The 14,944-nt window shown below is 34.9% G+C and overlaps 2 protein-coding genes across 2 annotated transcripts; one reads left to right on the top strand and one right to left on the bottom strand.

Moving 5' to 3' along the window:
• The first annotated feature begins 4,745 nt into the window (after positions 1–4,745).
• LOC132067609 (style cell-cycle inhibitor 1-A) lies at positions 4,746–9,104 on the top strand. The gene is made up of 4 exons (XM_059460886.1): positions 4,746–4,929; positions 5,016–5,108; positions 7,655–7,710; positions 8,704–9,104. The coding sequence occupies exons 1-4, from the start codon at positions 4,875–4,877 to the stop codon at positions 8,935–8,937; spliced, it is 438 nt and encodes a 145-aa protein (XP_059316869.1). The 5' UTR covers positions 4,746–4,874; the 3' UTR covers positions 8,938–9,104.
• Positions 9,105–9,350: 246 nt separating this feature from the next.
• Positions 9,351–10,418, bottom strand: LOC132066144 (putative F-box protein At5g42430). Its single transcript, XM_059459519.1, has one exon. It carries the CDS (start codon positions 10,416–10,418, stop codon positions 9,351–9,353), a length of 1,068 nt encoding a protein of 355 aa, XP_059315502.1.
• Between the last annotated feature and the right edge of the window lie 4,526 nt (positions 10,419–14,944).

The following is a 14,944-nucleotide window of genomic DNA, read 5'->3' on the forward strand; positions in this document are numbered from 1 at the left end:
ATCACCACATGTTATGCTTTAAATTTCTTGTTGTTTTATGCCTTGTATTTGCTATGCTAATAAGTCTAGATATGTATATCAATGCAGAATAAAAGCTGGTCGAAAACGATTGGGGAACACCAAATGAACAAAATCTCGATTAATTTTCTCATTCGATTTTCAAACTTAAACCACATCAACAAATGATAATGGGATAATGTTCTCAACAAAACTGCTAGCATGTCGTAATTCAAAATGATCAGGGAACACCAAAGTAGATGGGGGACTAATAAAGCTAGCTGTTGCTAAAACATGTTCTGTCCTGTCACTCCTTTCTGCTTCAAGCTGCAAGGTGGCAACCTTCTCCGAATTTGGATCATCAGAGTTATATTTCATAAAAATCTTGTTGACCTCATCGGATATCAGGTGGCGCTTCTCATATCTGCAGTGGAAGGGCAAATACTGAACCAGCATTTCCCACAAAGTAAGTGGCTTATATATATTCATGTCTTCTGGGGGTGAAAGAATCCCAAACTTCTCCTCTCTGAAGTCGAAGCACTCGATATGACTACTGATTGCACTTATCCTACAATAAAGTAGCCCATGGAGGAAAATACAATCCCTACCAAAATAAGCGGCATGAGACGTTTGAGGGATTAATTTTATATCTCTCCAGGCGTTGGTTCCTAGAGTTAGTATCTCCGTCTTTGGCCAACCTTTGTAGTAAAAAAGTATGAAGCAATTTGTATTTTTCCATGGCCGTATCAAATCCCAGAAGCAACTTTGTCATGTTCAAGTAACAATTTAGAGAGGGTGACAAAGCTTTCATCTCACCTGTAGTAACATTGTACAAGTAAACATTATAACCTTTATGAAAACAAAAAAGGCTGTTGCAATGATTCGAGCAGATAGATATCTCTGATCTTCTGTCTGGATAATGATGAGGCGCGAGTTGTAAAGAAAAATTTTCTAGTGTGTTGTTGGGTCAACAGGAGGACTAATGTCCAGTTGAAACAAGAGGTGAGTGGCTGAGGGACGGGCATGAGAAGGAGCAATGTGGGACTTGACAAAGTTGTGATCGTGTCGTATCAAAGTACTCCAAGGTTTACAAACACACTTGAATCGTATCAGAGACTTGGCAGGAAGCCATGACAGTTCTCGAATACCATGTCATCTCCAAGTTGAACCTGAAACCACGCTTCTTCTTCATCGTTGGACGATTATGAACGTTTTTTGATGTGTTACTAATTGTGGTAGTAATTTCAAACTCATCACTCACTTTTTTGAGACTTCGTACCATGTTTGCTGCTACGGGAAGCTCAAGTTATATATATCCTCTTATATAGAAATCAACCGCAGGTCTCTCCATATTTGAGTTTACAAGGGTTTTAGCGCAAGTTTTCCCATATTTAAGTTGGATTCCTAAATTTTCCAATAATACTTGTAGGAACCTATAATATAATTTTTAGCCAAATAAAACAGAAAAGTATTAGCGCAAGTTTTTCCATATTTGAGTTGGATTCCCAATTTTCCAATAATCCTTGTGGGGCTTGTGGGAATCTGTAGTATAATTTTTTGCCAAATAAAATACTGCTCCCTCCGAGCTAATTTATATGAGGGCTTTACTATTTGTCAAACTCTTTTCATGTATTGTGAATTACTTCATTCCTTTCAATTTATGTGAACCAATTTGACTGGACACGAAGTTTAAGAAAGAAGAAAATACTTTTAAACTTGTGATCTTAAATAAGTTACATATATTTTGTGTGGTTATAAATCATCGTATAAAGCTAAATTATTTTCAAATATAGAGAAGGATCATTCTTTTTGCACAAATTAATAAGGAAATAGGTTAATATAAATTGGGAGATAGAACTCTTTCCAGAAGAGATAAGTTATTTGACAATCTTTTCTAAGAAATTTCTGTCATCGATGGACTCCTATTCCCACTTCTTGGGAGTGAAAGGCTGGTCTTGAAGAGCCTAGGTTGGCTCAGAAAGCTCGAGTTATCGATCTTGTCCAGAGTAGGTTCCGCTTGGCTGTCAATGAAGGCTGCTTCTTCTGCCAAATCTGGAAACTTGGACTTGGATTCGCTAATCCCACCTGCATGTCTTATCGTAGGAGTGGAGAATCCACTTCTTTTATCAATATCAATAGAAAGGAGGGCGTATTAATTATGTAGGCTTATAGCATTTTTTATGTAGTTATCAAATATGTAAATTTTATTATAAAATATTCGAAGGATCTAAGTTTAAAATTGAGGCAAAGATTAACTGCTTTGGCTCTAGTCCTTTTTTTTTTTTTTTTATGTACGGAAAAAGTTTTGAACAAAAGTACTCAAACTATAAACATGGAACAACTCCAGCAACCGATGCTAGAAGCTTTGACAAGTCGAAGTTATAGTAACTTGTGTTGGGAATAGGGGTGGCAAACGGGTTGGTCAGGTCAGATTTAGGCGGGTCAAAATGGTTTAGATATGAACGGATCTTATGTGCTCTTACAAAAAAAATTAACTTACTCATAAAGGATCTTTAGACCGCAATTTAAAAGGTACATAAAGCGCCACAATATTAACATATTTTTTTATGCGAATATTAATATAAGGACTATTTTGTCAGAAACTGGCCAAATATACCCCTGTACCAGTGGAAAAGGGCCAAATATGCCCTCATTGTACTTTGGGTCAAAATATAACTCTGTCGTTACACTTTGGGTAAAAATATACCATGCCTTTATACTTTGACACAAATACACCCCTCATTTTAATGGAGGGACACGTGCCATCATTAAAACCCCTACCGTTTTCACATAACACGAAAAATAGGATGATGACACGTGTTCCTCCGTTAAAATGAGGAGTGTATTTGTGCCAAACTAAGCTTGGAATCGAACAAAGGACTGGACCGGTTCTGATACCGCTGATGATTTTTACCGATCCGATTTGCATTTTTGGGGCCATGGATTAGGACAATTTTTTTTTTTTAAAATACGTAGTTGGTCGATCGTCGTTGGGCAACGGTCCATTTTGCAAAAATATACGGCTCCAAACTCCCCTTTTGGCCCCCCAATTTTTTTTTTTTACACTTTAACCCATCCCCCACCCCTATATAAACCCCTCTCCATTTCCAATTTTAATCCACATCAATTTACTCTTCTCTTTCTCTCAATTATAGCTACTTTGCAACAATTAGCCACTTTAAATTTCTCTCAATTAAATATTATAAAGTTTTATTCTAGTTTCAATTATTAATTTTGCAATTATAAAAAAAATTGTTGGTGGAGTTGGTGTTTTGCAACAATCCGAAGTAGCTCCAAAGCTATGGTGGATTTGCAATTCCAGCCGCCTCCACTTTGGTGGAAATTAGTCCGTCAATGTGGTACTTTCATTCCAACTCTATCTTTATTTTCCGCTATTTAATTTACGCAATTTAATTCTAGCAATTTATTTTCTTGTGATTTAAATTAATTCTATTTAATAATGTCGAAGAGATTCAGGCGTGGTGCCAGTAGTAGTGGTATTATTAGGGGTGGGTTTAATGAGGAAACATTTGTGAACAAAACACCTAATTTAGGTATTGATATTGGTGAAAATAATCCACTTTTAGATCATGAGGTAATGCAACAACACTATACCTGAAATTTTAATGAAATTGATGATGATGAAACATAAGCCCCCGAAAATCCCATAGGAGATGCAGGTCCTGCCCAATCACATACACAAGACAAACCGCCAAGAACTCATAGGTCAACTGCTAGAATTTGAAAATTTATGACTAAGGATAAGGAAAGACAAACAGCTACATGTAATTTATGTAGACAAGGATTTGTTTTTCGGCAATAAACTAGTAAGGATGGTGGAACGGGTTCACTATGAAAATGTAATTTTACTTATATTAAGTTAGGAATATACCTAAAATATACTAAAAGTATACTTATAATATAAATCTACTTAAATTAAAAAATAGAAGTTGTATACTTGAAAAATAACTAAAATATACTTATAATATAAATATACTTAAGTTATAAAATAGGAATTTATAAACTTAGAAAAAACTTAAGTTATAAATAACTTAAGTTATAATACATATAACTTAAACATATATAAGTATATATAGTATACATATAACTTAAACATATATATACATATAAGTTATAAATATATATAGTATACATATGACTTAACATATATATTTATTTAAGTTATAATATATATAAGTTAAATTTTTTCTGTTAGTTAAGTTATTTATAAGTTAAGTTTTTTCTAAATTTGTAAATTTCTATTTTATAACTTAAGTATATTTATATTATAAGTATATTCTTAGTACATTTTAGGTATATGTAGCTTAAGTTAAGCATATAACTTTATATATATACACATATATGTTATTAGTTAGTAAATATATAAACTTTACTTATAAACTTATATAAATATACCTACAATATACTAAGAAATACTATAATATACATATACTGTACAAAAAATAAAAATAAAAGGATTTTGCCCGATTTGAACCGCCTTGCTCCGGCTTTTCAAGATCTGAACGGTTACCCAAGAATCGGTAGGCGGTGGTCGGTTCTGGTTTTTTGACTTGAAACTGGCCGGTTTTATAACCGGTTGTCGGTCCCAACTGGTTAACGGGCTTATGCCAAACTAAAATGATAGTGATATGTTTAAGCTCAAAGTATAATGAGAGGGTATATTTGGATGCAAGGTACAAAGAAGGGTTATATTTGACCCTTTCCCCAATAGTAGAGGGGTATATTTGGGCCTTCTCCGTTAATTTATATATCAACCGTAATGGTTTCTAGAACCGCGCTAAGGTGAAACAAGACAAATTTACTACTAGGAAGAAGGAAACTCAAAACATTTTTTTCTCTGCGAAATTGAATCAAATATGGGTAGCGATAGGAAGATTAAGCCTAAGAGAAATTCCCCTTCTTCTCCACCAGGTTTTTTCAATTTCTTATGTTATAATATGTGTGTGTGTGTGTGTGATTATATTATATAGGGGTTAATTTGTGTCTATTTATAACAGATGAAGTGAAAAGAAAACGCCAGAAGATCAAAGGAGATGAAGAAAAGAAAGACAAATCAAGAAAGGACAAACATAAATCCCATAAATCCAAAGGTAAAGTTGAGAATTTACTGATTTTTAATTTTGGGATTTTGTAATTTAACTGAAATGGGCTTTAAAAATGGTTCCTTGTTTTTTATTTTATAAATCAATTACTCCCTCTGTCCCAAAATAAGTGTAACCTTAGCAAAAAAAAAAAAAAATTATCCCAAAATAAGTATAAGTGTCTGCTTAGAAATTCAAGACAAAGATTGACAAGTATTTCAACCATGACCTTAAGCATTAAAGTTCTCCTCTTTAATTTTGCTCAATTCTCGAAAACATCTAATAAAGAAGGGGTAGTTTAGTAAACTTCACATTGCATTTATTGATTTCTTAATGGGCGTGATTTTTGCTAATGTGACACTTATTTTGGAACGGAGGGAGTAATTACTATTAGGGTTTGCTTCAGTAATTAGCAAAATGAGTGTGTAATTATTAGGTTATCTTAGACAGGCCTTCACTAGTAGATTGAATTTTCATGAGTTTTAACTGCTACTATAGGCTATAATTATCCAACTATACCTCTAAAATAATCAACTTTAGCTTATGATCTTGGATTATGATTCTCAGAAACCTCTACATGAATATGGGGGTTGGCCGTAGTGGGCTTGAGGAGGGTAGAGATAGGCCTAAAAAGTATTAGGGTTGAAGGTTAGTCGGTAGTCGGGTGTATTTCTTTTCCATTCTCGGAGTATTAGTATTATTCTTGTCTTTTCGCATTCTTAGATTTCTTTACTACTTGTTGTTTGTTTAGCCTCGATTGTCATATTCTTAGATTGTTTTAGACTATTATCTTGATGTTGTTTATGCTTGTTGCTACTGCCTTCCTTTTTCACCTTTGTTTGAGCCAAGGGTTTATCGGAAACAACCTCTCTACCTTCTCAAGGTAGGTGTAAGGTATGCGTAGACTCTACCCTCCCAGACCCCACTTGTGGGATCACACTGGGTTGTTGTTGTTGTAGACTATTAGTTATTTGAGATGTTAATATCTTTAACAAATTAGCTTCAAGTCAACTCAAGACCAACTATTGAGATTTTAGGAATATTCCAATTTACTAGATTTCAAGTGCAAGAATTTGGGATGGTTAACTATAATCAGTTTCGAACAAAATTAGAATAATAAGGTAAATACTGGATTTTAATTACTGTAATATCAAATACTGAAATCTCAGAAAGATACATATTTCATCATTTTCATTTGTTTCTAAGCTCAATTCAAAGTAAATAACATAACGCTTTCAGGGATTCACAGTAAAGATTGAATCTTTGAAAACTTACCTGTAGAATGAAACGGTTGGCTGCTGAAACCGCAGCTTTGGAGCTTATCTTTCTGATCCGGAGTAGAAGTTGACAATTTTTGACATGCACTGAATTTGTTTATATATAGGTTCGACTAATTCTGGGTCAAGTTCATGGATGCACTTACTGGTCGGGTTCTCTCACCCAGTTTTCCTAATTTCCATTTCTCCCCACTTCAGTTTCTCCCTCTAACATTCAGATTAGTGACTTGTCATCGGCCATAGAACTCACTTTCTTGGCCGAGGTTTTCATTGTTTTGTATATTATAAGTTCTCTGTTTTCCATTTAGAATGGTATGATTTACTGAACTATAAGATCCTAGAGTGCAGTCAATGTACCGATGTGTGCTAGGATATCTTATATTAATAACTGAAAAGGTCTTTGATTGTGGTGCACATTTTCTCCAAATAGAGATAGTATCCCCTGCAGTATTGTGGGAGGGCGCCCTTGGGATCTTTCAACTTCTTTACATGGTGATGGAGTGACCAATATTTCCTGGGATAGAGTTGTGATTTGTCAGTTTGATCTGGTAGATTTTAGTCGATCTCTTCCAATGAATACAAGTATCTAAGGCTGGATCGCAGGTTCTACTTGATATTACTAACCTCTGTTCTGTTGGGTTTCCCTTCATTGTTTTGTGTGACTCATGGTTAGGAGTAGCAAACGGGCGGGTCGAAAACGGGCTTAGAAACGAATAAAATATCTGTCCTGCTCATATTTAACACTGATAAAAAAATAGGTTAACCGACGGATAATATGGATATCTATATTATCCACAGAAATAGTCAGGTGAGAACAAAAGCTAAAAGTCAAAATAAGCTTAGCCTCCCAGAAAGCAAGGACTCATGAAAAATATCAAGCAGGCAAATGGGTATTGATATGAATAAGCCTAGATGCCTGCGCGTAGTTTTCCTGTATATTTGATGCCTTATTTCATTTACTGCTTTTATATATATTTTGTTATAAGAATACTGTCGTTAGTTTTGGTAAAATGAAAAATACCGTAATATCCATATTTGATCCATTTTTGAAAAAGTCAGTTATCCAACCCATATCTAATGGGTCGGATTCGATGGTGGGTAGCTTTGTAGATCTATTTTGTGTGATTATTATAGTAAGTGTTGGATTTCTGATTTTATGTTATTATGTGTGTTTCTACATAGGGACATGTGTACCTTAAATTGAATGGTTTCCCTGTATGTTACTGGTTTGGTGCTAGAAGCTATGTTAGACACACTGACTGACTAATATTGCTTCAGAGAAGGAGTCGGGGGAAAAGCACAAAAGCAAGAGCCACAAACATAAGGATAAGTCGGTGAGTGCTTCTTGTTTAACACCTATATCTTTCTTTTATTTTGAAAAGAGGTTTCTCAAGCTGGACCATGGTAGAAATATTGTTCTTCTTCCTCAATTGATTACTCTGTATTATATGTCATGGAAGAAACATTGTTCTCTGCTTATGTAGTTATTATCTTTCGCACTAATTTGTAGCTCTATGCAGAGGTAGTATTGGTTTAAGTTGGTGTTGAATAAGATAGGTTACTAGTTTGGCTTGAATTTATAGCTAGTTAGAAGTTTCCATGTGGTGTGATCTTTCAGCTATCCTATGTTAATTCGTGTAGTGAGTCGTTTTCATTAAAAATGTGATAGGTCGATGCTTAAAAGAGCCTATTGAGTATTGGGATGTTTTGGTTGCAAATAGAAAATATATAAACCAAGTTATTCATATATATGGAGCAACCATTCATGCGATTAAATGAACCTATTGAGTATTGCAGTGCAATCAGACCTGCTTAGGTTCACAGAAGGCAATATTGATGCATGTTGAATGTTGCTATCAGAGCTCTAAGGGCCATTTGGTTGTTGGTTAGGAAGTGAACATTCATGTATTAAAACCAGCAGAACTAGTGCCATGTTTGGTAGCATTTAGTTGTTATGTATAATATTCAGCACACCAAGTACGGTGTATGGTTACTAGTTTACAATACCGCATAACTAAAACCTATAAGTAGTCAATTTATGTATTATTTTATGCAGGGTAGAAGATGGACTAACTAATACATGAATTAGTAAAACATGAATAACTAAACTTTGCACAACTAATCCCTGCATTACTCTAACCAGCAACCAAACGACCCTTAATGCTCGAAAATTCGTTACACTTTGTGCAAGTAGCAGTAACTATTTCCCCCCCTGTTCCTTCCATGACTTCCTTTACGAAAATAAGTAGGACATCCATTTCCACCTACCCTTTATTCCTTCATGTTTGATCTAATTTTATATGGTTTTGCTTTACCATCTCTCTCAGAAAATCAAGTTTGAAGAGCTATCAAAGGATGATTATTTCTCTAAGAACAATGAATTTTCTACTTGGCTTAAAGATAAGAAGAAATTGTTCTTCTCAGATCTTTCGTCTGAGGCTGCACGTGATTTATTTTCCGACTTTGTCAAAGAATGGAACAAGGGAAAGCTTGACAGCCAATACTATGAGGGAATCACAACTGCGCCCCGGTCATCCCATGCTTGGAATATAAAAAAGTAACGGAATTCCATGTTTCTTCTATTTAGGCGCCTTTAGTTTTTTTTTTTCCCCCAATAGATGCTCAGGCTTCTGTACTTACTTTCCTTCATGCTGGTAAAACCATAATCTCTCTTGTTGTAACAACTATTGTGAACCTAGTATAGATGAGGTTTATCTTTTGTCAATTACTTTGGCGAGCATCACTTTCCATCTGAAATTTTCTGCTTGTTAACTGAGAATGCATATGAGCCTTTTGATTCCACATGCTGTTTCATAGCATGGACAATTTTACACCAAAAGATTGGGATAAACCAAGAAGAAAGTATCGTTTACTGCTAATAAGTCTAGATATGCAGAATAAAAACTGGTTGTCGAAAACGATTGGAGAACACCAAACAAACAAAATCTCGAGTTCTCTAATTTGATTTTCAAACTTAAACCTCATCAATAAATGATAATGGGATAATGTTCTCAACAAAACTGCTTGCACGTCTAAACCGTAAACCATTGGGGAACATCAATATAGCAGGGGCACCAATAAAGCTTGATGTAGCTAACACATACTCTGTCTCGTCACTCATTTCTGGTTCAAGCTGCAAGGTGGCAACCTTTTTCAAATTGGGATCATCAGAGTTAAATTTCATAAAAACCTTGTTGACCTCGTCCGATATCAAGTGACACTTCTCATATCTATTGCGGAAAGGTGAATACAAAGGCAGTTTTTCCCACAATGTAGTTGGTTTTGTATTGATGTGTTCTGGGGGTGAAAGAATCCCAAACTTCTCCTTTATGAAGTCGAAGTAGTTCAAGGAATTATTGGATGAATATTTCCTCCAATAAAGTATCCCATCGAGGAAAATACAATCCCCAGCAAAATATTTTCGTAAAGACTTTCTAGGAATTAATTCTATTTCTCTCCAAGAGTTCGTTCCTAGAGTTAGAATCTCCACCGTTGGCCAACTATTGTAGTTGAGAACATGAAGCAACTTGTATCTTTCCATGACCATATCAAATCCCAGAAGCATCTTACAAGTATGCCCAGAACAATTTATTAGAGAGGATGGCAAAGCTTTGATCTCCCCCGTAGTGACATTGTATAAGTAATAAATTTGAGACCTATTATAAACTCGAGACCTATCTTTATAAGAATAAAAACAAACAAGGCCGTTGCAATGATTTGAGCACGTAATGATCTCCGATATTGTGTCTGAATAATGATGAGGCGCGAGCTGTAAAGGAAATCTTTCTAGTCCGTGTGTTGTTTGGAGAACATGAGGAGTAATAAACAGTTGAAACAAGAGGTGAGTGGCAGAGGGACGAGCATGAGAACGAGCAATGTGGGACTTGACAAAGTCAGGATCGCATCGTATCAAAGTGTTCCAAGCTTTAAGAACGCACCTGAATCGCATTAGAGACTTAGCGGGGAGCCATGTTAGTATCTCAAATACTATGTCATCTCCGAGTTGAACTCCGAAATTCAAGTTTTCAGGGATCCGTTCCATGTTGCTGCTGCAAAGCCGATAGAGAAAACAAGAAGAAATTAACCTAATATTAATTGTATTGCTATAAACTACAAATAAAAGTCGAATGTTACAGGTCTCTCCATATTTGGGTTGGTTTCCGTGGTCTTTTTCCAATTCTACTAGGAGTAATACTTGACAATACATTAATTCTATTTCCATAAAAGTAGTGTACCAATTTCAATGGTATTTTTTTCCAGTTCGACAATTATTTGGCAAAAGTAACTTTGTAACCTTGTTAAAACCAGGGAAAAGGTCCAAATAATACCCTATACGATTCAGATAAAAAATATCCTCATTTAACAAAATAAAATTTCTCAAATGACTACCTTATTGTAGCTTCCTACCATTTGTAACTACCCTTTTTAATATTACAATTCGTAGCTAAAAAATCGGATTGATTTGTGTATGTTTTCGGATGTATTTCTTGTCGGCAAATACATGAGCATACGGTAAATAAGGGAACGACTTCCTTTATTTTAGCCTCTAAACGTGGTGATATTAAATGCGAATTCAATATATTTTTTAACTTCCTTTCCACATAATTATTTGTAATATCCCCTTACCTTAAACGATTCTCTTCTTCCATTCATTGTTCAACGATCAATAACGTGAAAATTCAAAATTCAAAAATAAATCTTCAACACATCTGAAAATGCAGTAACAAACACGACAATCATCAGGTAATTCGTGCAAAAAGACCGTTTTTGATTTCACAAATTTCGTATATTCAATTTCTATTTATGTGATTTCAATTGTTTTCTTGGATCATAATGTCAAAGTTGTTTATTTCTTCTGATTTTTTTTTTTTTTTTTTTTGATTTGATTGTCTTCATCACCGATATTCGAAAATAATAATGTAATCTTATTGTAAGTATGTTAATGTACATGAATTGTTAGGAATCCAAAAAAAAAAGGATCCAGTTCATATCTTTTATTTTTCTGAAGCTAAAACTAAGTATTTCTGAAGTGTAACAATATGTGTATGTTATATTGAAATATGTTTTCTCTTTTACACGTTCCAATAACTTTTCGAAGTTTTCATCAATATCCTCACTATGTATTGATTCTGAGAATGATCTGTCATTCTCAGAATCAATCACACGTCCATCAAAATTTTAAAAAAAATTCGCAAGGCAAGTTTAAATTTCGCTATGCCGGACCCGGCATACTTTTGTTAAGGAAATACCAAAGTTATGCCGGACCCGGCATACTTATGCCTTGTGGGCAGACTTGGCATAAGTATGCCGGGTCCGGCATAACTTTGATAATTCCTTCACAAAGTTTTGCCGGGTCCGGCATAAAAGTTTGCCCATTAAAAGTATGCCCCCACCGGCATAACTTTGTATTTCTGAACTATCTAAACTATGTATTTGTCAACTATTTTTTCATGCTAATCTATGTATTCTGAAGTGTAATTCAATATGTGTATGTTATATTTTAATAATTAGTGAGTAATTCTAATTTGTATGAATTATTTAAATTTGAACGTGAATCTTATGTAGGGCATACATATTACAGGTTTATGTCGACACAGTGATTCAAGGAACTTTTTTTTTATGAAATGGCCAATATTTCATCATTGATTAGACACTCTGGTATTTGGAACGACGAGAATAAATACGTCAATTACAAAATTGATCTTTGTGACTTTCAAGGAGTATTCGACGTATGAGGAATTGTTACAAACGGTTGCAACACAATTGAATTTGGACACGAAAATGAAAAACATAAGCATAAAATACATGGTTGAAGGTGATTATATTCCAATGGAAATTCACAATGACATGGGTGTTAGGGTGTATGTGGGCGAAGAAGGAGAACAAATCATTACCAATGTACCCATTATGTATCATTACAACTGATAAAATCATGGAGATATGTATATCGGATGAGAGTTGTGTTGAAGGTAATTATTTGCAAATCGGATACACGAATCAAACAGTTGGTTCCCATGATTTTGCATCATCAAGTTGTGGAAAGGCTGATTTGTTATTCGAAAACAACAAGGGTATGGTTATTGATGACAAGAACCAAAAAGTAGTTGCCGTCGATCAAGTATACAAGGATAAAGATACATTAAAATCGTGATGGTGAACTATGCAATTACGAATAGGTTCAACTATCGGACGAGAAAGGAGCAATGCAATAAGGTACTAAATATGCATTTGTTTATGTATTTTGCAATTGTGTGTTGTTATGTATTTGAACGTGACGATGCATGTTTGTTAGTTTGTACGAGTGGAAGTATTTCTCAGCATGTGTATGTTTATTATAAAGTAGAATCAATACTGATCTGTATGTATTTGTATTCATAAATAATGTATTTGGTCTGGTTTGCATTTGATTAACTTATTTACATATGGTAAAGGTACTCATCTGCATGTCCTTTGGCTTTTTAAAACAAGCATAAATACACTACGATGTATTTTACATGAATGTGTTTTTTTTATTATTTCTTTTATTTTTTTGTTGTAGCTACACTCTTGTGTGCGTATCGAAGAGAGTGTGATTGGAAATTCAGGGCGTCAAGTGTCGGTAAGTCAGGAATGTTTAGAGTTAGGGAGTTTCAAGACAAACATACATGTCCATTGAAGGAAAAGGTTTATTCCCAATGCCAAGCTACAAGTCGGTTGATAAGTGGGATTGTCAAACCAAAAATATCAAATCATAAGAGGAAATATACGCCTAAAGACATTGCGGAGGACGTCAAAAATGAATTCGGAATGGATGTGTCGTACATGGTTGCTTGGCGGGCCAAAGAAAGGGCGATGAACGATTTAATGGGTGAGCGGTGATTCTTATAAAAGACTACCCGGATATCTATACATTTTGGATAAGACTTAGGGTTCACATATCGAATGCGTAAAACACGCGAAAATGAATTTACGTATGTTTTTATAGCACTATATGCATTTATCAAAGGCTTTGATTATTGTCGGCCAATTGTGGTGGTTGATGGAAGCCACTTAAAAACACCATACAATGGAACATTTGTCTCGGCAAGCACATTAGATGGTGCGGGTATGTCAAAAAATACATATTAATTTATTATGTCAATGTATATTTTATATATTTTTGACAAATACAAAATGTATTATATTTTTTTTTCTTCGTACTGTATCTCCATGGCAACATACTTCCCTTAGCATATGGTGTGATTGATTCTGAGAATGACAGATCATGGACGTGGTTTTTTGAGCGTTTCAGAGAATCATATGGAATCAGAGAGAATATGTGTATCGTATCAGATAGGCATGAAAGTATAAATAAAAATTTGTTTGTAGAATTTATCCAGAAGTTGCACATTATGCATGTATTTGGCATCTGTGGGGTAATGTATGTAAGAAATACAAGAAGAGCCATGATGTGTTGAGTCCTGTTTTTTATTCCATGGCAAAGGCATACACGCAGGATGATTTCGATGAGTTGATGGGAAAGGTTCAAAAGGTAGATATGCGTGTGGTGGAGTATTTGGAAAAAAATTTGGTAGAGACAAGTGGGCTAGATTGTATGCATACGTTAAGCAGGGTGGACAATGACTTCTAATATAGCAGAGTGCATTAACCGACATCTTCTTGCAGCTAGAGAACTGCCTATATATGACTTTCTCGAAGAAGTTAGAAGGATGTTTGGGAGATGGAATTACAATAACCGGAGAAATGGAACATACACGTTCACTACACTCGGTAAAAAGTTTCAGGAGATGCTATCGATCAACGAGTATCTATCTCTACGAATGACGGTACGTTTCATTTTAATGCGTGTAATAATTTATTTGACAAACTTGTAATGGGCAAACTTTTATGCCGGACCCGGCATAACTTTGTGAAGGAATTATCAAAGTTATGCCGGACCCGGCATACTTATGCCAAGTCTGCCCACAAGGCATAAGTATGCCGGGTCCGGCATAACTTTGGTATTTCCTTCACAAAAGTATGCCGGGTCCGGCATAGCGAAATTTAAACTTGCCTTGCGAATTTTTTTTAAAATTTTGACTGCGTTTCTACGCATTATACATTTGTGTATTTGGTATCCATGAACAGTTATTGTTAATGTAAATTACGATGAATCTTTGAAAATTGATATGTATTTGTTTAATGATTTTTTCATTTATTTTAAAATTACGATTGTTCCAATAACAAATACATGTAATATTTATTTTGCGGGTAGAACCGTCAACGAGAATTTGTGTACACGGTACATGATGGAGGACGACGATTCATTCTTGATTTGAGTAGCAAAACTTGCGGTTGTCGTATGTTTCAACTAGATGAAATCCCTGCCCGCATGCATAGGTTTTGTCATTAAAAAAGAAAAATCTGGTTCTTGAGGATTATTGCTCGATTTGTTCAAACCGGCGACCGTGTTGAAGACATATGATATACCGGTGGATCCTCTACCCGACGAGCGTGAATGGAACATTCCCAACCACATCTTGGAGGATGTTGTTTTGCCCCCAAGATACAAGAGACCGCCTGGTAGGCCAAAGAAGAGGCGTGATAAGC

The sequence above is a fragment of the Lycium ferocissimum genome, chromosome 8, assembly GCF_029784015.1.
Source record: "Lycium ferocissimum isolate CSIRO_LF1 chromosome 8, AGI_CSIRO_Lferr_CH_V1, whole genome shotgun sequence".
NCBI lineage: Eukaryota > Viridiplantae > Streptophyta > Magnoliopsida > Solanales > Solanaceae > Lycium > Lycium ferocissimum.

Bases quoted from the DNA above. Each gene is read 5' to 3' on its own strand.
- LOC132067609 (XM_059460886.1), top strand. From the start codon at position 4,875: ATGGGTAGCGATAGGAAGATTAAGCCTAAGAGAAATTCCCCTTCTTCT. The intron at 5,109-7,654 runs GTAAAGTTGAGA...ATATTGCTTCAG, and splicing joins TAAATCCCATAAATCCAAAG to AGAAGGAGTCGGGGGAAAAG. The intron at 7,711-8,703 runs GTGAGTGCTTCT...CATCTCTCTCAG, and splicing joins ACAAACATAAGGATAAGTCG to AAAATCAAGTTTGAAGAGCT.
- LOC132066144 (XM_059459519.1), bottom strand. From the start codon at position 10,418: ATGGAACGGATCCCTGAAAACTTGAATTTCGGAGTTCAACTCGGAGAT.